The sequence below is a fragment of the Lycium barbarum genome, chromosome 6, assembly GCF_019175385.1.
Source record: "Lycium barbarum isolate Lr01 chromosome 6, ASM1917538v2, whole genome shotgun sequence".
Taxonomy (NCBI): domain Eukaryota; kingdom Viridiplantae; phylum Streptophyta; class Magnoliopsida; order Solanales; family Solanaceae; genus Lycium; species Lycium barbarum.
Window position 1 is genome coordinate 119954355 of NC_083342.1, and position 26141 is coordinate 119980495.

General features: G+C 35.7%; 2 protein-coding genes across 2 annotated transcripts; both read left to right on the top strand.

Annotated features, from left to right (window-relative positions):
* The first annotated feature begins 4977 nt into the window (after nucleotides 1-4977).
* On the top strand, nucleotides 4978-17445 carry LOC132645917 (probable linoleate 9S-lipoxygenase 5). Its single transcript, XM_060363174.1, has 9 exons — nucleotides 4978-5286; nucleotides 9121-9413; nucleotides 14361-14601; nucleotides 14732-15073; nucleotides 15159-15244; nucleotides 15371-15478; nucleotides 15566-15873; nucleotides 15979-16242; nucleotides 16364-17445. Exons 1-9 carry the CDS (start codon nucleotides 5094-5096, stop codon nucleotides 17115-17117), a joined length of 2589 nt encoding a protein of 862 aa, XP_060219157.1. The 5' UTR covers nucleotides 4978-5093; the 3' UTR covers nucleotides 17118-17445.
* Nucleotides 17446-20089: 2644 nt separating this feature from the next.
* Nucleotides 20090-23853, top strand: LOC132645919 (probable linoleate 9S-lipoxygenase 5). The gene is made up of 9 exons (XM_060363176.1): nucleotides 20090-20237; nucleotides 20513-20802; nucleotides 20893-21133; nucleotides 21229-21561; nucleotides 21689-21774; nucleotides 21876-21983; nucleotides 22098-22402; nucleotides 22492-22755; nucleotides 22854-23853. The coding sequence occupies exons 1-9, from the start codon at nucleotides 20120-20122 to the stop codon at nucleotides 23605-23607; spliced, it is 2499 nt and encodes an 832-aa protein (XP_060219159.1). The 5' UTR covers nucleotides 20090-20119; the 3' UTR covers nucleotides 23608-23853.
* The last annotated feature ends 2288 nt before the right edge of the window (nucleotides 23854-26141 follow it).

The window sequence follows — 26141 nt, forward strand, 5'->3', positions numbered from 1 at the left end:
AACGCACTGCGCATCGCATTAGGCATGTATTCCAGTGATTCAATTTATCCTCGTCATTGCTGCCAGTCACGTTCTCTTTTCCTTTTCAATTCCTCTAATTCTTTGCTTTCTTCCTTGTATCCTTTTAATTTTCAATCATTAGCAATCATAATCTAAATCATTATGTCACCCTCTTGTCTTCTTTCTTTTATTTTCTTTTTCTCTTATTCCCACATTTTATTCAAGTTTGCTTCAAATCTCTTCATCTTCACACCTCTTTATTCCTATATAATAAAATATAATATTAATCACAATTCATTATAATTAATACTCAAAAGACAATTAAAAGTATTAAAATATGAAGCAACCAATGAATAAATATATGTATTTAGGCCGAACATCAATGCCAAATAGTTTTAAATTGCATTAGATTCTATGGAGAGCCAAAGTTTCTTAATCTAATAAATGACACCGACTTTTAATTTAATTTCATTCAAAATTTCCTTAATGAACTACAAAATTTACAAACTTGGTTAAGAACTCAAAAGCTAAACTTTCATATTTTGGATATTTTGAGTTTCTTTTTGTGTTCTTTTTCAATGTCATTGTCAATGAAAATAGCGAACAGCAAGAAGGAAAAATTCAAAGGAAAGGAAAGAAAAGTACAAAAGATGAAAAGGGACTGCATCTAGATTGACAGGGGTTGCGTTATGGATATGGCTTTTCTCTTCTTCTCGTCTCCTTTCGTTTTTTAACTTTACTAGACAACTCACCCGCTCTTCGCGCGGTGCTAATAAGACGGGACATATGAAATTTCCTAAGTCGTCTTATTATATCGCAATAAAGTGTAGGCATATTCAAAGATATATAAATAAATAGTAGCCTTTGTATTTTTGAAAAAGTATTTTAGTAGATTGTATATTAAAGTATTTGTTTTCGACAGGGCCGTCTCAATAACATTGGGGGCCTAAAGCCAAACTTTTGAAAGAGATATTAATCTTTTTGGCTAAATATCTAGATAGACCCTTAAACTTGGCAAGTTTTGTAAGATAGACACTCAAACTTAACCAGTGACCAGATAAACATTTGAACTTGACACAAGTGTGTCTCTTAAACATTTTATGTTGACATGGCAAATGGTATCTTCTGCACGCGCATATGAGCCATTGAGCAACTTAAGTTGTGATTTCTTCTGTTTTTTTTCCCCATGATTTCTTACGTGTATTAATGTAGTTGATCTTTCAGTTTTCAATATATTACTTCATGTGGATCCTACAGTGTTAGGTTACTCCTTCTTTACTACTCCCTCCATCTCAATTTATGTAATATAATTTGACTAGACACAAAATTTAAAAAATAAAGAAAGATTTTTAAATTTTGTGATCTTAAATAAGGCAAAACTATTTGTGTGCTTATATATCATCTCGTTAAGCGTAAAAGATAAAATTTAAAAATTAAATTGTTATCAAATAAGGAAATGTATTTTTTTTAGGACAGACTAAAAAGGAAAGTATATCACATAAATTGGGACAGAATGTATAATATTATCATTCTTCTCCTTTGATCATTAGCTTCATGTTTTTCATTTTTACAAAGATCAACTTCTTTTTCATACCAACTTCTTTTTCATCATTAGGTTAGTACTATGTCACCCAAAAAGCATAAAAATTCAAGTAGACTATCGATTGTTAGGGAAGAAAACTCAATAAAACATAATTAATACAGATAAATCTTCGAATTTATTCAAGTTGCATGTTGTAAAAATCAAACAGCCCTCAAGAAATGGGTATTTCTAAAAATTAAATCTTGTACTCAATAAATGGTATATCTTGGACGGATTTTCTTGGGAAAGAAGACGGAAAAGGGGGTGGGAGGGTGGCGAAAAGGAAGGGAAAGGGGAACTGCCAGGGCAGTGGATAATGGGAGGAGGGTTTATTTCATTTTGCCTTTATCGCATTTTCTTTACATTTTTTTTTAGTTTTTTTCTAATATTTTTAGTTACATTTGTCCTTTTTTTTTGAAATTACATGTGTCATTTAACGATTGGTCCACTTAACACATTTGACGGAGGTGTAATTCACACACTTGGCCATATGTAACGGATGTCCAAAAGACACACTTTTGTCAAGTTCAAGTGTCTATTTGGTCACTAACTAAGTTTGAGTGTCCATCTTACAAAATTTGTCAAGTTTAAGGGGCTATTTAGGTATTTAGCCAATCTTTTTTAAAGGAAAGATTGTTTAAAAATCTATTTTTCTAGCTTTTTTAGATGTGAAGTCATTAACTACTGTTCTATAATCGATTTGTTCTAACAAATCATTTTCAATTGATAAGATTGCACTCTTGAGACATGTTTATCTTAGATAAGATTTTATCAGTTTTAATTTTAAAAACTTCTTTCGATCGGGACAACAGTTATATATATAATACATCTTTAGAAAAAAGCAGGGCCCCAAAAAAGTTGGGGCCTTAAGGGATTGCTTTATTATCCTTATAGTCGAACCCCCGGTTTTGACACACATGAAGCACAACGCCTACAAAATCATAAAATACACTTAAAAATATTATGTATTAATATCAAAAAGTGTTATTTCAAATTAATAAAAAATGTAATATTTCTTTGCAGTAATTTACTTTAGTACACTTGAGCAATGAGTTTGAATGTTTTTATTCTAGAATTATTCCTTTCTTGACCTATGAAAAAAATTAAGTGATTGTATAAATAAATAATTGGATGCTGATATTTTTTGCTGTTTAAATACAATTGGAAGATATCCAAATGCCATATTTGATCATAATAGACATTCAATAAAAAATAAATATGGTAATACCCCGTTAAAAATAATAGAGCAATTAATTTTATGTCATTTTAGTGCCGTATTATCGATCTCCTCCTCTTCTTATTTTTTTTTCCTTTCTATCATAAATTAAAAGGTGTTACGCCTTTTTTGTCACCATTTCTATGACCTTTGGATGATGATAATACTAGAGATAGTTGAATACTTTACTGTCTTTCACTTTCGACTGCCCATTTTAACATTTTTCGATTCCTCCTATTTCTCAAATCTATATATGTACTCAAAATTTGAAAAAACAATTCAGCCTCTCAAGATGATGCAAAATAATACGCTGGAACTTTGAATTTGAAATTTAATTGGTTGATAACATATTGAAAGAAAATTGGAGATCTTATAGCTCTCTTGCACAATAAATGCAAATTTACATTTCAAAAGAAACAGAAAAGATATTTATCTAATTTAAAAAGACGCATGGTTAATTGAGAGAGAATATAGAGAATATAGTATCCTTTCAAATAGTGGAGTGGGAGCCAGTATTACCCTCATCCTCAAAAACAAACTGTTTCGATTGCCACTGTTGTATCCGTCCATTGATTTCACCTCCATCCTCCTTAAATGCCCTCGCTTCTCCTTCTATTTCCAATTTTTCTTGTCCTCTTCGTCTAATGCACCTAATTTATAGCCAATAGACAATAAATCATTAGTGCTTCTCACTGAAAAAAATAAAAATAATTAAATAGAATGAGAATAAAACAAAAACTTAAGTTTCGAAAACAATCGAACAAAGCTACAACATTAGTTTTCATAGTCATATTTGTGCTCGTGTACAAACAAAAATGCAATATAACTTGCGTTACATAGATTCGATATTTTTTATTTTTACTAATGAAGAAATTAGTTAGGTATTTGACGCATTTGAATTAGCAATAAAAATCATAAGATTCAAATCCAAAACTAATGATCATGTAATCTACAAGTGTAAGTGAATTGGAAGAGAGCCAATTGGAACTAACCTTGATGAGAGCAAACCCTCGTGTTGCATGTTCAAAATTTAAAAAGAAAATTAGTACACAAAATGAATTATAGCAGAAAAAACATAGAAGAAAAATGGTAAAAAGAAAATTTAGAGTATAAATAAAGATATAAGTGATAAAGCAGATTGTTGAATTTATTCTTGTTCCTTTTATCTTGCCTTTTTACTATACGATTTTCGTTAGAGATTCAAGAACATCTTCATCACAATATATATATATATATATATATATATATATATATATATATATATATATAAATTCTTTTTTTACATGATGAAAGAGATACTGCAACTCATATGTGATCAAGATGGAGAAGAGATCCAAATTACAAGGAAAAGAGGAAGAAACCAACGCCTGTAAAGGGAAAAAGGCATCTACGATTTTCATTTGTAAGCAAAGATGAGAAGAAAACGGCTCATTCATTAACACTCACAATTGTGGTATTTAATTCATTTTGTGTGGACGAAAAAATTGAAACGGAGGCAATACCTGGACAATAAAGAGACTGCAGATACTAACGTAATAATAACGAAAGAAATCGCTTCCCCCAAATGGGGTTCTACGCTGCGCGAATTCGGATATAGTCGGACTCCAATACCGTTACCGAACACAGGGTGGGAAACCAAACAAAAAAAAATGAAAGAGATAAACCGATTAACTTTAAATTATGTTGTTTTTTAAATGAAAAAAATAAGGATTAACACTCCAAAAAAAATGAGAAAAAAGATAAATAGGTTTCCTTGCATCTAAGAGGTGTCACATCACCTTTTCTATACCTAGCTTTAATATAGATATATAGATATAGATTTAATACAATGTAATTACAATCATTATATGAGAAGTAATGGCAAATAATGCTATTAAATGGTGAGTGAGTCTTTATTATATGTAGGGATGAACCTTTAATATTTTATTTTATTTAGTAAATAGAGAATGAAGAGAAAAGGGTCAAAAATTTGAGAAAAAAGATAAATACTAACGGAGGTCATAGAGAGGTGCTCATTTTTTTTTCCTTAGTGATTTAGAATAGAACAAGTAATCAAATAGAAAAAAATTCGAAAATGATCGATTTCCAAAAAATTATCACATCACCTTGTCTATACCTAACTTTATATTATATATAGATTTCCTTATTATTTTTCAACTAGCTAGTATTACTATAAATATGAGACATGCAAACTTGAAATTTCACAACCAAAATATCCCTTTTCTATAGTTCTCTTGGAAGGTCAAGAAAATATAAGGTGAGAACGCTAATCGTGTACAAGAAAATATCTTAATCATGTTTCTGGGCAAGATTGTGGATGCGATCACTGGAGAAGATGAAGAGAAAAAGGTGAAAGGAAGAGTGGTGTTGATGAAGAAGAATGTTTTGGACTTCAATGACATAGCTGCTTCTGTTGTTGATGATGTTGTTGAGTTCCTTGGCCAGAAGGTCTCTTTCCAGTTGATCAGTTCTGTTCATGCTGATCCTGGTCAGTAAGGGTGTTCATGGTTCGATTTGTTGATTTTTCACATGTTGGAATCAAACCAAACCAAATCAATTAAGTGGTTTTCATCATTTCGCTTTCTATTGATTTTTTCGGTCTATTCAGTTTTTATGGAGTTTTTTTAAAAAAAAGTATGCCAAAATATACTAGTTCCAAACACATATTCGAGTGACTATAATCTATATATAAAGCTAGGCATATATAAGGTGATATGACACCTCGCTATGATCACCGTTCTTATTTATTTTTTTTCTCCCTTTTTTGGCTTTTTCTCCTTTTCTTAAACCTTTTTGTTTGGTTCAATAGGCTAAATTTTCAGAATTTATGAGACATTTTTGTAATAAAAGTCATTAATTACAATTCATCAGCTATTCTACAGTTTCAACCTTTCCCCTTCACATTCTCATCATGCACGATGCATCTCATCAATGAGTATTTCTGCCATGTAAAAATTGATATTAATAAGGGAACTCCTCTCACCCATATGTGCCTGTAAGCAATTATTCTTTCCTATCACCCATAAACCATTCCAAGCTGATTTTGCAGTTCCTAATTAAGCTGGCCAATGGTCAGTGTTCAGATTGCTTGCTTCGTCATTTTCATTTGGAGACACAAGAAGTAACAGGTCATGAACTAGAACAAACTGCTATTACAACCGCAGTACAACTTCATCACACATATCCCCTCTTTGATTAATTTGCTCGCTCTATTTGGATAAGAATTTTAAAGTAACTTATATGGTACATGTATTGCTGTTAGGTTTCTCAGAATAATTTGTTTGAATAGTAATATTTCAAATCTAAATTAAATATAACATTCACGAGTGATAAATAATTTTCTCTACCGGGGTACTTGTTTTGGATGTGGCTATCTGACTTATTAGAGATTACATTATTTTCCTCCTTTTAGTTATGTTCTCTTTATAGGTTACAATACTCAACAGAGAAAACAGGTATGTTATTTCTGATGCCCGATATTGTTTTCAAGAAAATAAATATAAAGTAGACAGGCTCTCATTGAAATTAATTGCACTGGAGTATTTTCATTTTAAAGATTCTTGGAGGTGTGACATGTTTTATTTAATATAGATATCACATGAGTTATTTCTCATTAAACGTTGTTGATTTTCATATATTACATGTTCCTCACACTTTTAACTGTGATATCGAGGCATGTTTGACAACGGAAAATTCCTAAATTCCTCACACTTTTAAAGTTTTAGATCTTTCCGATAAAAGTCATCTGTCAAAGTATATCGATTTCTTACTTAAAACAAAGAAAGATAAAAGTTCCAATGCATATACTCTTAAAAAGTCAAGCTAGCTGCTATGAATTCAAGAAACAAACTTGACAGTAACATTCCACCTCCCTCTGCAAATGACAAGGGAGATAAACCAAAGTCAAGTTCATTTCACTAACAAGGACGACTACTGACTTTACCGTAGTTGTATATAGAAGAATTGAACTAACATTTATTTCACAGTGATTTAATTTTTAGTTTGAATCATGTAAGTCGTAATAATAATGTTTTAATATAATACAACTCCAAAGAACAACTCTTGTCCCCATTAGATAAGCAGTTGATGTTGCCCTCATGTTTGTTTCCCTCATATTTGGTGGGCTATTATATATATATATATATATATATATATATATATATGGTGGTTGATTGAGACAAAGGTTAAAATGGGTGAAAGATATAGTGTAAAGAGAGAGATGTACGATTGATATTGCTTCTTCCCAAGTTTAGTGATCACTATTATTCAACAGTAGTAACAATTGCATTATTTTAAGTGAGGCAACTTTTCGTTCTTTCTTTTGGGGAGATGAAAAACCGTTTATTATTTAAAGTGCAGGAACATTTCATGAAGAGGAGTTTCAGGAAAATAATAAATTGTAGTAATAGTAAAAAAAGAGATAAATAAGATACCTTAATTTTCTTGCATTTTTCCAGACCAAAAGAAAGGAAAATTCCAAAAAATTGAGAATAAAGATAAATAGTAATGTAGTTAAATGACAATGCATAATATTATTTTGTGCTCTGGATCTTATTTGGAAAAGACTTCATTTGTTTTGTGTGTGTTGTAGGCTTGCGACACTCTTTTCCTTGAATCTTCCCCCTATTTCGTATGCTATTCATAGCTTTTACTTCAAAGTAGATGTTACTTCTCCTAGAAATGAAACTTCTTTTGTGATGTTGTTGTTGTCGTCTCCTTTTTATTCGGTGTGATAAATTTTTATAATATTTTGGTATGAAAAGCAATTAGTTGAATGCAAAAATCCAATCACATTACTAACACATTTGGACCCACAATCTTAGCTAAATGATTTAGCTACTCATACTCATTAAATATAAAGTAGTAACAAAGAGAATATTCATGAAGCTTGCAATAATGTTAATGGAGAAGATGACAAAAAGATGGAAAATCTTCTTAAAAGCTTCCATAATAATAGTATTCAATGCTCCGAAAAGTAAGAAATATTCAATGCCTAACACCACAACAACCAAGGACTAGTATTTATAGATGGGGCCAAAAAGTGAAAAAGTGACTTTTAATGCACTCGTGCGGGACAAGTGTGCGGCCGCATACTGAGTGTGTGCTTGCATACTCTCTGTTGATCACCGCACTTTTGCTGTCTCCCATGGGATTATGCGAGCGCCAACTTAGTTGGCGGAGCCACATACTCTTCGTACTCTTGCTCAGTTTGCTCTACTCACTGGCTTGTGGAAGGACGAATATGCTACTGCACATCAAGTTTGGGGTCCCGCATACTCGTCGCATATTTGTGAAAACTGTGCTGCTCACTGGTCCTTCTGATGACGAGTATGCGGACGCATGACAGAGTGTGCGATCCCGCATACTCATTGCATGTCAGCATTTTTTTTTCCGTCGTTTTGTCCTTTTTGTGTCATTGACTCAAAAACCTGAAAACATGAAACAACCTAGTAGAAATACAGACAAACGCTTCAAAAGACTCCCAAAAAAAGATAAGTAGTGGTCATAAAAAGCCGAAAATCCACGACTTGTCAGTATGAAAAGAAATTAGTTTCATAAATTGAATAAGGTTCCACGGTCGCGCGAAGTGCAAACAAATTCTCTAGTTCAGCATCACTACCAAGTTAGTTACTCCTTAAAAAAGAAAGAACTATATATGTAAGTAACTTATATATATAGCTTCCTCCAAAAAATCTTATGCATTGTCAAAGAATTTAGCCATTTTCAAGGAACTAAATAAAACTTCTCAAAAAAACAAAAAACTTTTGTGCAAAAAAATAAAGAGTTGTATTTACTGAAATATCTTGACAGTAATTGAAATAAACAATGATGAATAATTAATGACTTAAAGAAAAGTTATTTTTAACATGAAATAGGTTTTTGGACTTAATTATCAAAATAAAAACTACAAGTTAAACTAGAAAGTAAAGGCAAGAACTGGATTACTGGAAAGGAAAGCACATAGATTATGAGCCAAGAATGCAAGAGATTAATATGTACCATAAAATTTTAAAATTATATACTAATATATATGCAATTATAATTTGTAAATAGATATTTATATAGTTGGTTAGTTCAATTTTTTCGATTATTGTTTGCTTAAAACCAAACCAAATTTTGTTCGAATTTCAAAATTAAAAACTATAACTAAATCGAACCAAAAATGTTCATATATATACATATATTTTTGGGAACATCCTATAAAGAGTCATCAAATACGTATAGCTTAGTTTATTGGGTTGTCCTTTTTGTTCTGTCATCTCTTTCTTTTCATAATTAACCCTTCTATGTACTAAAATATAGGGATTTGTTTCATTTGCAGAAAATGGGTCAGAAGGAAAACGCAGCAATCCAGCATACTTAGAGAACTGGCTTACAAACATCACTCCAGTAATAGCAGGTGAATCAGTTTTTAGTGTCACATTTGATTGGGATCATGAGGAGTTTGGAATTCCAGGAGCATTCATTATCAAGAATTCGCATTATAATGAATTCTTTCTCAAGTCACTCACCCTTGAAGATGTTCCTAATCATGGCAAAATTCATTTTGTTTGCAATTCTTGGGTTTATCCTGCTCATAAATACAAGTCCGACCGCATTTTCTTCACGAATCAGGTACAATTAAATTATTTATTGGGAAAAATGTTCAAATCACTACAAGAAAAAATATATTTGACAACAATTTTTATTTTTTATTTTTTTTGTCATAGATTGATTATTATTGCAAAAAGTATTTTTGGCAACAAAAAATTTTTGCATAGACTTTTCTCATAGGCTGTTATTGGAACAACGTGCAACAACTTTTTTTATTATTGCCAAAAGTACTTTTTGCAACAATAATCAATACTACAACAACAACATACCCAGTGTAGTCCCACATACTGAGGTCTGGAGAGGGTAAGATGTACGCAGACCTTACCTCTACCTTTATAGGGTAGAGAGGCTGTTTCCGATAGACCCTCGGCTAAATATAGCATAGTCAAATGCAGAAATGTAAGAGAAATAAGACAGCAAAATATGAAGATAACAAACAAATAAGGTAGCACAGTCATACACGCATAAGGATAATGATCTATGCGGTACCAAAATAAAATTATAACTACTAAGAAAGAGAAGAAGAAGAGATGGAAAGGCTTCGCGCGACGAAAATCAACTACCTACTAACCTTTTATCCTAATCCTCGACCTCCAAATCTTCCTATCTAAGGTTATGTCCTCCGTCAACTGAAGTTGTGCCATGTCCTGTCTAATCACCTCCCCCTAGTTCTTCTTCGGTCTACCTCTACCTCTCCTAACTCCTGCGACCGCCAATCTCTCGCACCTCGTAACTGGTGCATCATCACTCTTCCTCTTCACATACCCGAACTATCTCAGTCTCGCTTCCCTCATCTTGTCCACCACGGACGCCACCCCAACTTTGTCCCATATATCTTCATTCCTAATCATATCCCTCCTAGTATGACCACACATCCATCTGAGTATCCGCATCTCCGCTACCTTCATCTTCTGGATGTGAACGTTCTTGACAGGCCAACATTCTGCCCCATACAATAAAGCTGGTCTAAACACCACTTTGTAGAACTTACCTTTCAGCCTAGGTGATAACTTCTTATCGCAAAGCACCTCAGAGGCGAGCCTCCATTTCATCCACCCTGCACCAATCCGATGTGCGACATCCTCGTCAAACTCCACCACGCGTCTCGTCAATCAAAATGCTATCGTCTGCAAAAAGCATACACCACGACACCTCCTCCTGAAAATGCTTCGTCAACTCGTCCATCACTAAGGCAAATAAAAACGAGCTAAGGGCTGATCCCTGGTGCAACCCCATCACGACCGGAAAGAGTTCTGAATCACCACCCACTATCTTAACTTGAGTCTTGGCACCCTCGCACATGTCCTTAATTGCCCTGATGTAGGCCACAGGCACACCTTTAGACTCCAGACATCTCCAAAGGACCTCCCGAGGGACTTTATCATATGCCTTCTCTAAGTCTATAAACACCAAGTGTAAGTCTTTTTTTTTGTCTCTATACTGCTCCACCAATCTCCTAACAAGATGTATAGCTTTCGTAGTCGAGCGCCCTGGCATGAAACCAAATTGGTTCTCGAATATTGACACATCCCTCCTCATACTCATCTCGACCACCCGTTCCTAGACTTTCATGGTGTGACTTAGCAACTTGATACCCCTATAGTTATTGCAACTCTGAATATCTCCCTTGTTCTTGTACAACGGGACCATCGTACTCCACCTCCAATCCTCTGGCATCTTAGTCGTCCTAAAAATGACATTAAACAATCTAGTCAGCCATTCCATACCTGCCTCCCCCGCGCTCTTCCAAAAGTCTACCGGGATCTCATCTGGGCCAGTCGCTCTTCCCCTCCTCATTTTACGAATAGCCTCCTTAACCTCCACAACCTTTATTCTCCTACAGTACCCGAAATCTCTACGACCATCGGAGTGCTCTAACTCCCCCAGCACGATATCCTCGTCCCCTTCCTCATTTAAGAACTTATGGAAGTACGTTTGCCATATTCGTCTAATGTGTGTGTCTTCTACCAACACTTCGCCATTCTCGTCCTTGATACATTTCACTTGGTCCAGATCACGCAACTTCCTCTCTCTCGTCTTGGCGAGCCTGTACAACTTCTTATCCCCGCCTTTGCACTCGAGCTCCCTGATGCATTCGGTAGTCCTAGCCCACATACTATCCGCGTCCCCTCTACTCCACCATGCCCTCATAGCCCCCAACTTCTCCTTCATCTCTTGAGCTTTAACCCCATTCAGGCCTTCCCATCTAATCCTTAGCCGTCCATAAGCGACCCTTTTCCTCTTCTTTATCTTGATCTCTATATCCATAGCCACAAACTTATGTTGGGTAGTAAGGTTCTCGCTCAGGATAACCTTGCAGTCCTTGCATACACCTCTATCTCCCTTCCTAAGGAACAAATAATCCATCTGAGTCTTAGCCACTGCGCTGTGGTAGGTCACCAAGTGCTCCTCCCTCTTCCGAAAGCTCGAGTTAGCTATGACTAACTCAAAAGCATTCACGAAGTCTAAAAGAGAAACTTCTCCCTCATTTCTCTCTCCAAAGCCGAACCTGCCATGCACATCATCATATCCTCCTGAGGTAGACCCTATATGCCCATTAAAAACTCCTCCTATCACTAGGTTCTCGGTCTGTGGGATACCCCTCACAACCTCGTCCAACTCCTCCCAAAAACGCCTTTTATCCTCCTCCGCCAAACCTGTCTGAGGCGCATATGCACTAACTATGTTAAAAGTTAACCCGCCTAAATCTAGCTTAATGGTCATCATCCGATCATTCACCCTCTTAACCGCTACTACCTGAATCCTGAGATCCCTATCTACTAAAATACCTACTCCATTCCTATCCCTCGCACGCCCTGAATACCACAACTTATACCCATCTACCTCCACAACCTTACTTCCTGCCCATTTGGTTTCCTGAACACAAGCTATACTGATCTTCCTCTTCTTAAGAATCTTCACTAATTCTATCAATTTTCCGGTCAGAGTCCCTATGTTCCAAGACCCGACTCTCAACCTATGAGCCCCCCTGGTCCCATCACCACCTCTGCTCCTAGCCCCCCCTTCTGCCCCCCGCCGAGGACATGACCTCAAACTACCATCATGCCCGGAAACCACTAAGGCAGTATAAAAATAAGGGGTAAGAAGGTGCCGGTTACAGAACACCAAACAAAAGCGATAACAACAGTAAAGTAAACACATGATAACCAGGGCTCCTAGCACACAACAAAGATAGAAGCACACAACAAAGATAGAAACACATGACGTCCCACCCAACAAAACAGATTACCCACAAAGCGTAGGTAAGCTATCGCTAACCAGAAAATTAAGAGGATAAAAGCAATTTAACAATTCAAAACAACAATACAAGCAAGCAAGCAAATTAAAGGCAAGCAATTTAACTAAAGAAAAAGGAAAACAAAGAGCAGCAATCAACCAGAGATACCAGGAATGAACCTGTCCGGCTCGAATTCCGGTCCAAAATCAGGATTTCCAGACCCCTCATAGTCTATTCCGGTCAGGAGTTAGGGTTCCGATCAGAGAAGCCTGAAGGCTTGGGTTCTCGTCTGTCTCTGTCTGGTCGGCGAACCGTGGCGGTGTTCGCCGGAAAAGAGTGAAAGGGCAAGAAGATGGGAAATTAGTGAAAGAGAGAGAAATGAGAGGGGGAGAGGAGGAGGGAGAAGGAAGGGGAGGGAGAAAGAACAACGGGGACTTACCTGGGTGGGGATCGCCGGCGAAAGTTCGGTTAGTGTTTAACGGGAAGAGAAAATAAAGTCAACGTTAGGGCGAAAGGAGAGCATTTGCCAATAATAAAACTAAGTTGTCAAATATTAAATTTTTTGTTACCACTTCTATACGTTCTTGCAGTGAATATGCCATCGAACTATCAGAAAATATTCATTCATGCCACTCGTTAATAGTAGGGCTAAAAAATATCACTATTGTTACCATTTTGGGTCATATATGCCATTACTCACTTACAGAACTCTAATACTATCAGATTTTGTCACGTGACATTATCTAAACCCTTCATTTTACGAGAGACATATATGAGTCATTTCATAGTTCAGTGGCATATTTGAGCCTCTTCCCCATTCCAATATAAATCTCAATCTTTTATGATTTTATGTAACAAGTTTATCTCTTATACTAATAACATTATTACTTTGCCTGGAAAAATTATGCTCTCTTATTTAATTGGATTATGAATCTAATCTTATTCTGCATTCTTCACAATTATTACGTACTTTATGGATCTTTAAAAAAATTTATAAAATACATAAAATTTATTTAAGAAAAAAAGAGACAAATTTAAAAGAGAGTGCATTAATGAGGTGTAGATGGGTATGGAGAGATATGAGTGAAATTTGGGGTGTTAATAGTGGTGGGGAGAAGGCTCAAATTGGTCACACTAATATGTTTTTTCAATACCCATCTCACCTCTTTAGTGTACTCTCTTTTAAACTCATCTTTTTTTTTTCTCTTAAACAACTTTTATGTGTTTTTAGATCTTTTTAAAGGTCATAAAGTATGTGAAAATTGTGAATGATGTAGAATAAGATTAGATTCATAATAATTGTGAATGATGTAGAATAAGATTAGATTCATAATATAACTAAATAAGAGAGTATATAGTTTATTCAGGTAAATGCTATTAGTGTAAGAGACAAACTTGTTACATAAAATTACAAAATATTGAGATTTATATAGGAATTGGGAAAAGACTCGAATATACCACTGAACTACGAAATGACTCATTTATGTCATTTGTAAAATGAAGGGTTTAGATAATGTCACGTGGCTAAATCTGATAGTACAGTAGAGTTATGTTAGTGAGTAATGATATATATGACCCAAAATGGTAACGACTGTGGCATTTTTGAGCCCAATTATTAACAAGTGGCATGAACGAGCCTTTTTTGATAATTCGATGGGATATTTGAGCATGTAACAAGACTATTTTAGTGTTTAAACACATGTTTTGCGTTGTTTTGATGATTGATTCAGGCCTATCTCCCATGTGATACACCAGAACCATTACGAAAATACAGAGAAGATGAGCTAATAACTTTAAGAGGAGATGGAACCGGAAAGCTAGAGGAATGGGACAGGGTGTATGATTATGCTTACTACAACGACTTAGGTGATCCAGATAAAGGCGAAGATCATGCTAGGCCTGTCCTAGGAGGGTCCTCGGAGTACCCGTATCCTCGTAGAGGCAGGACAGGTCGCGAACCAACCAAAACAGGTTAAGACATTGATTAAAGAAATTCTGTAATTCAACAAGTATAATAATCTCATCTTTTACTATTTTCATTTTCATGTTTGATTTTTCGGAAGAGCAAATTGCCTTGACATTTTCTCTTTAATCTCTCCAGATCCTAATTCTGAGAGTAGGATTCCACCGGTTTTGAGCTTAGACATATATGTGCCAAGGGACGAGCGATTTGGTCATGTGAAGATGTCAGACTTCTTGGCATCTTCCTTAAAATCCATTATGCAGTTGATTTGCCCTGGGTTTAGAGCTTTATTCGATAACACACCTAATGAGTTTGATAGCTTTGAGGATGTACTTAAACTCTATGGGGAAGGAATCAAGTTGCCTCAAGGCCCTTTCTTGAAAGCCATTACTGATAGTATTCCTTTGGAGATACTAAAAGAACTTTTTCATTTTGATCGTGAAGGCCTATTCAAGTTCCCAACTCCTCAAGTCATTCAAGGTATTCTTCTTAAATTTCTATATGATCAAAAGTACTATTTTTCATGCCTCACCTTTGTTAATCTAAATATTGTTGGTGTATTTAGAGGGTAAAACTGCATGGAGGACGGATGAAGAATTTGGGAGAGAAATGTTGGCAGGAATCAATCCTGTCTTAATCAGTAGACTCCAAGTAAGCTTTAATCCATCTGAATTGCTACTTTTATAGGATTACAAGATCTTGCTTAAGTTTACTTCTATTTTCGTGATTATTCCTTACGCATTTTGATCAAGGTGTTAGCTTATGTAATATCTGCAGGAATTTCCTCCGAAAAGCAAGCTAGATCCTAACATATATGGCAACCAAAACAGTAAAATTACCAGAGAGCAGATAGAGGATAAGTTGGATGGACTAACAGTTGATGAGGTAAATATTTTCTGATACTAGCTAGATTCTTCGATCTAGTTCTCTGAGTAAATTGTAGTGACAAGAGTTGGTACTATCATTTAATAGGTAATCAAGGCTAACAGGCTATTCATATTGAACCACCATGACACTGTTATGCCATACTTGAGGAGAATTAACACATCGACAAACACAAAAACTTATGCCTCAAGAACTTTGCTCTTCTTACAAGATAATGGAACTTTGAAGCCACTGGCAATTGAACTAAGCTTGCCACATCCAGACGGAAATCAATCTGGTACTGTTAGCAAAGTATATACACCTGCCAATCAAGGTGTTGAAGGTTCTATTTGGCAGTTGGCCAAAGCCCATGCAACAGTGAATGACTCGGGAATTCATCAGCTCATTAGTCACTGGTAAAACCTATCAGAAAGCTTTATATGAAACACAACTTACCCATAACCAAATTCAATCTATTATTTAGTTATAGTAATTGGAAACATTTGTTGTTATCTACTCAGGTTGAATACACATGCGGTGATCGAGCCATTTGTGATTGCAACAAATAGGCAACTAAGTGTGCTTCACCCCATTCATAAGCTTCTCCTTCCTCATTTTCGTGACACGATGAACATAAATGCTTTAGCAAGACAAACCTTGATCCATAGTGGCGGAACTGTTGAGTTGACTTTTTTTCCTGCCAAATATTCCATGGAAATGTCAGCAGTAGTTTACAAAGACTGGATTTTCCCTGAACAAGCACTTCCTGCTGATCTCATCAAAAGGTAAATGAAAAGCAACAAAGGACTTATAAAATTTATATTTAATCAGAATATTAATTCACTAAAACAATATTTTTGGTGTTGTTTTCTTGCTAACCTGACCATAAATGTTACTCAATTTTAGGGGAGTGGCTGTTGAGGACTCGAACTCTCCACATAGAATTCGCTTACTAATTCAGGACTATCCATATGCTGTTGATGGGTTGAAAATCTGGTCAGCAATCAAAAGTTGGGTAAGTGAATATTGCAGCTTCTATTACAAATCTAATGACGCGGTACAGAAAGACAGTGAACTCCAAGCATGGTGGAAGGAACTCCGCGAAGAAGGACATGGTGATAAGAAAGATGAACCCTGGTGGCCTAAAATGCAGACTCGACAAGAGCTGATAGATTCTTGCACCATCACAATATGGATAGCTTCAGCACTTCATTCAGCAGTCAATTTTGGGCAATACCTTTATGCTGGTTACCTCGTCAATCGTCCTAGTTTAAGCCGAATGTTCATGCCAGAACCAGGAAGTCCTGAGTATGAAGAGCTCAAGACAAATCCAGACAAGGTATTCCTCAAAACAGTCGTTCCTCCACTGCAGACACTACTTGAAATTTCCATCTTAGAGATCTTGTCAAGGCATGCTTCGGATACTCTTTACCTCGGACAAAGGGACTCACCTGAATGGACAAAGGATCAAGAAGCACTTTCAGCTTTTGAGAGGTTTGGAAAGAAGCTAAGTGATATTGAGAATCAAATTATGCAGATGAATGGTGATGAGAAATGGAAGAACAGGTCAGGGCTTGTTAAAATTCCATATACTTTGCTCTTCCCCACAAGTGAAGAGGGACTTACAGGGAAAGGAATTCCTAACAGTGTGTCTATATAAAACTATAGCTCAATCGGAAAGGTCTTTTGGCCACACTATTTTGGCCACAATGACCCAAATGGGGTAAATTCATGTGATTATTTAGGTCAAATTTAATAATTTATACTTACTTAATGTCATTTCTATCTTTTATTCTCAAAATTTATTTTAATTTAAAATTGTATAATAGAGGTTATGGTGATTTTTACATAAGTGTGGCCAAATTTGGGTCAAATTAGTGTGGTCATTTAGCAACTCTCTCGATCAATTTATTAAATCCGTTTTTTATATTGTTTCTTGGTATTCCTAATAGCTACTGATACCAAAAAAAATCTCTATTTTAAGAAAGTTCCAGTTACAATAAAGCGTGTAATGTTGTATGCTCTTCTATTCTACATAACAGCTTGTTGAGTTTAGATGGTTGTTATCATTCTTATTGTATTGTATTGGGAAGGGTAAATAATTTTCACCCTTATATTTATGTCCCAATTGGGTGTACTCCACTAATTTGGATTTGTGCTGGGATCCCTACGAAAGGCGATTTCATTTTCAGTGCTTGAACTCGAAATCTCTTATAAGGCCGGAGTGTTACTTTAACTCCTCACCACAACCTTTGGAGATAAACCCAACAAGTTTATTTATATACGTTGAATCATGTATTGATTCATTCAAAAGATTAATCTTGACCACACATTCCACGTGGGACCTAAAGTGACAACAATCAATTTCCTTAAATACCCAGAATATTTTTCTTGTTTTGCTTATATGGGGATTTGCCTAGGTGTTGTTACAGACTGGTTTAAAGTTTAGCTCATGAAACATGGTGAATGTTATTATGAAAAAGTTTTCTCTCGCTCGGTATTTACACAAAAACTAAACTTTACTAGAACTAAAATTTCAACTAGAAATACTAACGTATTTTAAAATCTTAGATTAATGAATTATGGTATTTAATATTCATTTTTACTGGTCATGTTTTAAAATTCATTTTATTTCTTACTTTTTTTATTTATCATGAATACTTAGTATGAATTTTAAAGTAAAATATATCAATAATAAAGTTTATTATTAATAATTTTGTTTAAGTGACAAAAATTATGTAAATTTAAAGATTGCCATTTGTCATGTATTTTTAAATTTGGTGTCGCTAAGTTCTTTCCAGTGTTATCATCCTAGTTGTAGTGTATGTTACTCAATTCTCCGTTGACGTATGTAATTCAATGTGGGGTTTCTATGGCCTTGTCCTCTTCCACTTGTGAGTAGGGGTGTGCATTTGATTTTTCGATTTGGTTTTATATTATCAATTTTGGTTTTTCAGTGTTCTGCTTCTAAATCTCATTAGTTTTAGATAATTATATATTTTGATTTTTTCGATTTTTCAAAATCCAAAACCAAACCAAACCAAAAACCCATTTTTTGTAATTTCTCAATCCGAAACCAAACTAGAAAATCGAAAAATCAATCCAAATTAAAATTAGGTTTGAGTTTTCGATTTAATCCAAATAATGCACACCTCTACTTCCAATACCCAGCTTTTGGAGTGCAACATTGATACGAATTAGCCAGTCTTAACAAACATCCTAAAATCTATACCCTATATTAGTGGCTTTAAAATAATTCGCACCGTCTGTTCATTCTCAAATACGAGTTTGAACACAAACTTACTAGAGTTTGTTTATAATTTGAAGTTTTCGATATAAAATACCACTATCGGGAAAAATCATTTTGTGAGTCAAATGTATTTCCCAGTTTGATTAGTCAATATATTGTTAAATGACCTCGTGAGGAGGCAATCAAATTAACTAACTGTGACTGCCATTGTGCCATTCTTGCTGATTAATTAGGCAGCTTATGAAAAAATGACTAGAAGTACTACTGTTACACTAATAATAATGTATTCCCTCGGTTCACTTTTACTAATCCATTATACGGAAAAAAAATATTCTTATCTTACTTTTAACATTAACTACTCATTCCTCTCAAATTGTTTTTCAAGTCTATTGAAACTATATACCAATTAATATGAATATTATAGTAAAATATTTATTTAATTTATTATTTCTTAAAGAAAGTGCAAACTTCATTGTGCACAAGTAAAAGTGAATGGAGGGAGTGGAAAGGTAAATGGTCAAATAAACAACGTATTCCGATAATTCTTGGAAAATTGTGAGAATAATTGATCTACAACGACTTTTATATTCACTTTATAATCCAACAATACCAAATAGTAGTATTAGACTTCGTTAACTTGGACGTCCTTTCAGTTAGGTGCAGTCCTAACTCCCAATCTAAATAATCAATAAGTTACTGCTCCAATATTAAGTCCAAGATATTTTTTTCGAAAAAAAAAAAAACACAAATTCCAACACTTCCTAAATAGATAAGTTCAAATTTTTCGCCTGTTGATCTCCCCATTAATATAAAGCTCTTATCTTAATCATCTTTAGCTCGTAATTAAGTTCAAACTTAAGGACCAAACAGAAAATATGGCATCCACTGTCAAATTCTTGTGCAAAATGATTAAAAAAACTCTTCTGGGCAGTGGTTCGCCAGAATTGATTGAACATGAAACCAATGAGATTTTTGAGCAATTCATTGTTGTTGAAGGAGATTCAAGTAAGAGTTTCCATTTCAACATTTCTCCATTTCTTGTCCCACCTTTTTCCCCTTTGTAAATTCTACATTTCTACTACCTAGTCAAGTGTAATTATGTTATCTCATGCACATGTAGTGTAAAGAACTTTGAGATAATAAGCACACTATAGGTCATTCTGATCATGTGTAAACTTAAACAATTGTGCATGGCATTGTCAAGCATTAGTAAGGACCCGTTTTCATTGAACTATGTAGTTTTAACTGAACGAGGATTCATTCCATAGAAAACAAGATAGAATGAGCAGAACGTATATACTTCCATGCAAATGCTTATTTATGCTATAAGTACTATATTCCCTTATTGAATGACATATTGCTTTCATTCTGAAGCTGGTGAAAGCAAAAAAGTTAAAGGCACAGTTGTTTTGATGAAGAGGAATTTCTTGGATTTAGATGATGTCAAGGCATCTGTAGTCGACCGTGTTGATGAGATACTTGGACATAAGGTCTCTCTGCAGCTTATCAGTGCTGTCCATGCTGACCCTGGTATGTTACAGTTTTGAGATCAATTATGTCAGAGGCGGATTCAGGATTTGAACTATTCAACATTTTAAGGTTCTTGCCAATATTATGAGTTCATCATTTAATATTTGTTGTAACTTCAGTGATTTTTCACATAAATATCTGTTTTTCGAGCCTAAAATATTGGATTAGATAGGCTCCATCCGTCTTTGATTACAGTAAACTACTATCGATGGTTTATTTATTTTCATTTTGTTCATAGTAAACCGGGTTTATTTAACTAAAATATCTTTTTGCAGATAACAGGTACAGGGGAAAACATGGAAAGCCAGCACACCTGGAAAATTGGGAAACCAAAATCACACCTTTGACAGCAACTGATGCTACATTTGGAGTCACATTTGAATGGGAGGAAGAGGCTGGAATTCCAGGGGCTTTCCTTATTAAGAACTTCCACCAAAAGGAATTCTTTCTAAAGACACTGACACTTGATGATGTTCCAGGCCATGGCCGAGTACACTTCGTTTGCAATTCATGGATTTACCCTTCTAAGTACTACAAAAGAGATCGTATTTTCTTCTCCAATCAGGTATTTAGTGCAATCGCTAAATTTTACATGCATTAGGAGGCTGTCAAAATTATTTATACGCTAAAATGGTGGTCTTGTTTCTTCATGTAGACTTACCTACCAAGCCAAACACCAGCGCTTCTTCGTTATTATCGAGTAGAAGAGCTGGAAAATCTGAGAGGAAATGAAATGGGGAAGCTGGAGGAATGGGACAGGATCTATGATTATGATGTCTATAATGATTTGGGCGATCCTGATAAGGGTCCAATGTACGTGCGCAATATTCTTGGAGGATCCACCTTGTACCCTTATCCTCGTCGAGGGAGAACAAGTCGTTTGCCTACAGAAACAGGTTATGAAAAGCAGGAATTTTATCCTATGTTTATGCAATGAAGCAGCTACTTTGAAATTCTTTCGCTAGGACTCATTCTACTATTGTGCCTGCAGATCCTAAAAGTGAGAGTCGGCTGCCACTACTTAAAAGCTTGGATATTTATGTGCCCAGAGATGAGAGGTTCAATCAGCTGAAGATGTCAGATTTTGCAGCATTTGCATTGAAGTTATTGTCTCAATTCTCTCTTGCTGAGCTTGAGGCTTCCAGCTTTACTGAGTTTGACACATTTGAGGATGAACTGAAAATATATAAAGATGCATTTAACTTTCCTTTTGAATCCCTTATTCATAAAATCAGGGATCTTGTTCCAATGGAATTGCTGAAAGAGTTACTTCGATCAGACGGTGAGCACCTCTGTAAGTTTCCAATGCCACAAGTAATCAAAGGTAAGAAAAAAGTAGAAGCACAACTTCTCTATAGCTTGAGAATGTATCTATTTGTTTTCATCAATTTCATTTTTATGTTATAGCTTTGATGTAACCTATCCCTTTACCTCGATTTTTTGGATATCAGAAGATAAATCTGCTTGGAGGACTGATGAAGAGTTTGCAAGAGAAATGTTGGCTGGATTAAACCCTCTTGTTATCTGTGCTCTAAAAGTATGGTCAAGATTGCCATTTATCTTTACTGTGTGATCTATTGTATACTTCCATTTTTGAAAAAAAAATGATCATATTCTGCTGACTTATCATACACACAGGAGTTTCCTCCGACGAGTAAGCTGGATCCTACAGTTTTTGGCAACCAGAAGAGTACAATTACAGAGGAGCATATAAAGAACAATATAGATGGATTAACTGTTAAACTGGTATTCTTGTATTAATGTTTGGTGCTTATTCATGTGTTAAAAGAAAGAAAAGGCTCTAACTTCGCGCTCATGCATTCTACCAATATGTCTGATGAGTATTAGCTTCTTTTGCAGGCAATCAAGGAGAACAGACTGTTCATATTGAATCACCATGATACTCTGATGCCATACCTGAGACGCATAAACACTACTACTACAAAGACTTATGCCACAAGAACTTTACTTTTTCTGCAAGGAGATGGGACATTGAAGCCATTAGCAGTTGAACTGAGCTTGCCACATCCAGAAGGTGATCAACTAGGAGCTGTTAGCAAAGTGTATACACCTGCAATTGATGGTCATGATGCAACCGTCTGGCAACTAGCGAAAGCTTATGTTGCAGTAAATGATTCTGGCTATCATCAGCTTATTTCCCATTGGTAAAATCTATAACTAGATAACCGTTATTTCTTCAGCGTATGAGCTACTTGCTATTTCGTTATTCATTGCTGCTTCTCTTGGATCACAGGTTGAATACTCATGCAGCAGTTGAGCCATTTGTGATTGCATCAAATAGGCAATTAAGTGTTCTCCATCCGCTTTACAAGCTTCTGCATCCCCACTTCCGTGACACAATGTTCATAAATGCATTTGCAAGGCAGACCTTGATTAATGCTTGTGGAATTGTTGAGATGACAGTGTTTCCTTCCAAATATGCCATGGAAATGTCAGCTGTAATGTACAAGAACTGGGTGTTCCCTGATCAAGCACTTCCAACTGATCTTATTAAGAGGTAAATTGTAAAGCTCCACATGTATTAGTCTGCACACTTGTCATTGTTTTCAAACCTTGCTAACATGACTTGTTGATTATCATACCACTCATTTTCAGAGGAATGGCAGTTGAGGATTCAAGTTCACAACACGGTCTTCGTTTGTTAATTCAAGACTATCCATATGCTGTTGATGGCTTGGAAATCTGGTCAGCAATTAAAAGTTGGGTTGAGGAATACTGTCATTTCTATTACAAATCGGACGACATGATTCAGAGTGATTCTGAACTCCAATCCTGGTGGAAGGAGCTGCGAGAGAAGGGACACGGTGACAAAAAAGACGAGCCCTGGTGGCCTAAAATGCAGACGGTCCATGAACTAATAGACTCGTGCACCATCATTATATGGGTAGCCTCAGCACTTCATGCAGCAGTCAATTTTGGGCAATACCCTTATGCTGGTTACCTCCCTAATCGTCCCACATTAAGCCGAAGATTCATGCCAGAGCCGGGAACTCCTGAATACGACGAGCTCAAGATGAATCCTGACAAGGCGTTCTTGAAAACTATCACACCTCAGATGCAGACACTGCTCGGGATTTCCCTCATAGAGGTGTTGTCTAGGCATACTTCAGATGAGGTTTATTTAGGACAACGCGACACCCCTGAATGGACAACGGATCAAGAACCACTGCAAGCTTTTGAAAGATTTGGAAAGAGGCTGAGAGAGATTGAGGAAAAAATTACACAAATGAATTGTAATGAGAGTTGGAAGAATAGGTCAGGGCCTGTTAAGATACCTTACATTTCACTCTACCCCTCAAGTGAAATGGGATTAACTGGTAAAGGAATTCCCAACAGTGTGTCCATATAAAGCTTTTGATTAAATAAGCATTAACCTGATGCAATCTAGTAAATCCATAGTATGTTTTTCTTAGCAATTTATCGATATAATCAAAATCTACTAATATTATGGGTACATCAATTTAAGCTCATTTGTGCTAGAATAGTATAATCCCCCTAATCCAATTCGATCCGTAATCCTATGGTATTACTTATAATATCATCGCTAATCCCATGATCTCCCTACTTTTATTTCCAAACCTGACAACCAAATGGACTAAAGAGAATAAAAATGTTGAATTATTTGTTTTTCTTTCCAATATTTTTGTGTTTTGTAGATTTATGTAAAGTCTAAAGAAAATATTCGGGCATAATACATAAACATGCCCTCAAATTTGGCCTAATCAGTCAAGTATGCCGTCCAATTTTGGGTTTGCACAAGTAGGTACTTCAACTTGTCTTCACTTTGTCAGTTGAATACTCCAACTTACAAAATGATCTTCTAGACACCTTCAAAATTTATGTGTCACGTCAGCATTTGTGTTTACGTATTCAACTGTATACAAATTGAGGTGCCTACTTATTTACATCCAAAGTTGGAGAGCATATTTGCCAACTCAAGCCAAATTTGAGGCCTGGATATTTATTTAATCAATCTTATGGTTAGTGAGATTGGGTTGATGCCTCACGTCTTACTTCACCTTTGTTTCTCAGTATTTTTTATATTTACAAAAATGGACTTATAAGTCGTCAGTTGATTGTGTAGAGCAAGTCAAGCTCCCTCATCACATTAAACCAATTTAATATTTCAGTTACTCCATTAGTTTAGCCTAGAACACGGCCACTTTTTATCAAAGTTTTAACATGGCCGCCTACGTAGTTATTTAATCTTGTAATCAAACTGACATCCTAAACTAAGTAGCCAATTACAAACTTACAACTTTGGAGCCAAAAAAGTTAAGTTTAATTGAATTTCTTGATAAACCAATTTAATTACTCCTTTAGTTTAGCTTAGAACATGGCCATTTTTTATGAATTTTTAACATGACAGCATACTTAATAAATATTCAATCTTATAATCTCACTGATATCATTAAATGGGCAATTTGCAAGATTACCCTTCGCTGGGGTGGTCTTTAAATTTTACCCCTCAAAATGATCGTCTTTAAATTTTACCCTTCAGGCAGAATTTACGCCTCACAGGCAGAATTTTTGCCCATTAAGGCAGAATTTTGCAAAGTTTGTCTTGCGGAATTCTACCTAGCAATTTTTTTTTTATCTGAGCTGGGGTTCGAACCCACGGGGTGTTAGGCAAAGGGTATAAATTAAAGATTACCAATTTGAAAGACAAAAATTAAAGACCACCCCAAATGAAGGGCAATTCGCGCAAAAAAAAAAGGTCATTAACCCTCTGTTTGGATGGTTGTTTCCTGTGGTTCATTAATGTACAGTATGGTGTTGTATTGTACTGTACTGTATTAATGAACACAATGTTTGGATAGACTGTATCGTTTATTGTGGTTTAATAACATTTGTATTGTTTGGTTTGACTGTATGGTACTGTATAATAACTTATAAGTTTACTAAAATACCCTTAACTCTTAATTAGAAATTAGTTTATACATATTAGTGATAAAACTTAGGTAAAGAATAAAATAGGTACTTTAAAAAATAAGTAGGTAGTGAGCGGGGGTGATGGAGGGGTGGGTGGTGTGAGGTGGGTGGTTGTGGGATGAGCGAGGCGGTGGGTGGTAGGGAGGGGTGGGGGTGAGTGGTAGGGGTGGGGATGGGGTGGGGGGTAGGGGTAGGGTGGATGGTGGTGGTGAGGGGTAGTGGGTGGTGGAAGGGTGGGTGGTGTGAAGTGGGTGGTAGGGTAGGGGTGAGTGGTTGTGGAGGTGAGGTTGGGTGGTGGAGGGTTGGTGGTGTGAGGTGGGTGGTTGTGGGATGAGGGAGGGGCTGGGTGGTAGGGAGGGAGTGGGGTGAGTGGGGTGGGTGGGGTGGGTGGGGTGGGGGTAAGTGGTAGGGTGGGCATGGGGTGGGGTAGGGTGGAGGGTGCCGCAGGGGTGGGGTGGGGTGAATGGTGGAGGGTAGGGTATAATGGGAAAATGAAATAAGTAACCACGGAAAAACCACCAAATCCGTGGTTACAAAAATTGGGACTTGTCATGGTTATATAACCATGTGATGAACCACGAGTTTACAACACAATACCACATAATTTTAAGAACAATGAAAACAAATATGATTTCATACAAAATCATACATTAATGAACCACGGAAAACCACCGTCCAAACAGGGGTAAACTACCTGATATCATTAAACTAAGTAGCCCAATTCGGGACTTACAACTTCGGAGCAAAACAAGTTGAGTTTAATTGACTTTCTTGATAAATACGAATTACCTTTTTAAAATGTCGCAGAGTATCCAATGACACAGGCTGTTTCTTTATTGTAATTGTACACAAGTTCAATTTACTTTACAATAAGAAAACTTTCAAACTGTGCACTTGAATAATACTTGAGATTTGAGCCAAAACGATGAAAATGCTTTGTTTAAGTAAAAT

Bases quoted from the DNA above. Each gene is read 5' to 3' on its own strand.
- LOC132645917 (XM_060363174.1), top strand. From the start codon at position 5,094: ATGTTTCTGGGCAAGATTGTGGATGCGATCACTGGAGAAGATGAAGAG. The intron at 14,602-14,731 runs GTTAAGACATTG...TAATCTCTCCAG, and splicing joins TCGCGAACCAACCAAAACAG to ATCCTAATTCTGAGAGTAGG. The intron at 15,874-15,978 runs GTAAAACCTATC...TTATCTACTCAG, and splicing joins CATCAGCTCATTAGTCACTG to GTTGAATACACATGCGGTGA.
- LOC132645919 (XM_060363176.1), top strand. From the start codon at position 20,120: ATGAAGAGGAATTTCTTGGATTTAGATGATGTCAAGGCATCTGTAGTC. The intron at 20,803-20,892 runs GTATTTAGTGCA...TTCTTCATGTAG, and splicing joins GTATTTTCTTCTCCAATCAG to ACTTACCTACCAAGCCAAAC. The intron at 21,562-21,688 runs GTAAGAAAAAAG...TTTGGATATCAG, and splicing joins AATGCCACAAGTAATCAAAG to AAGATAAATCTGCTTGGAGG.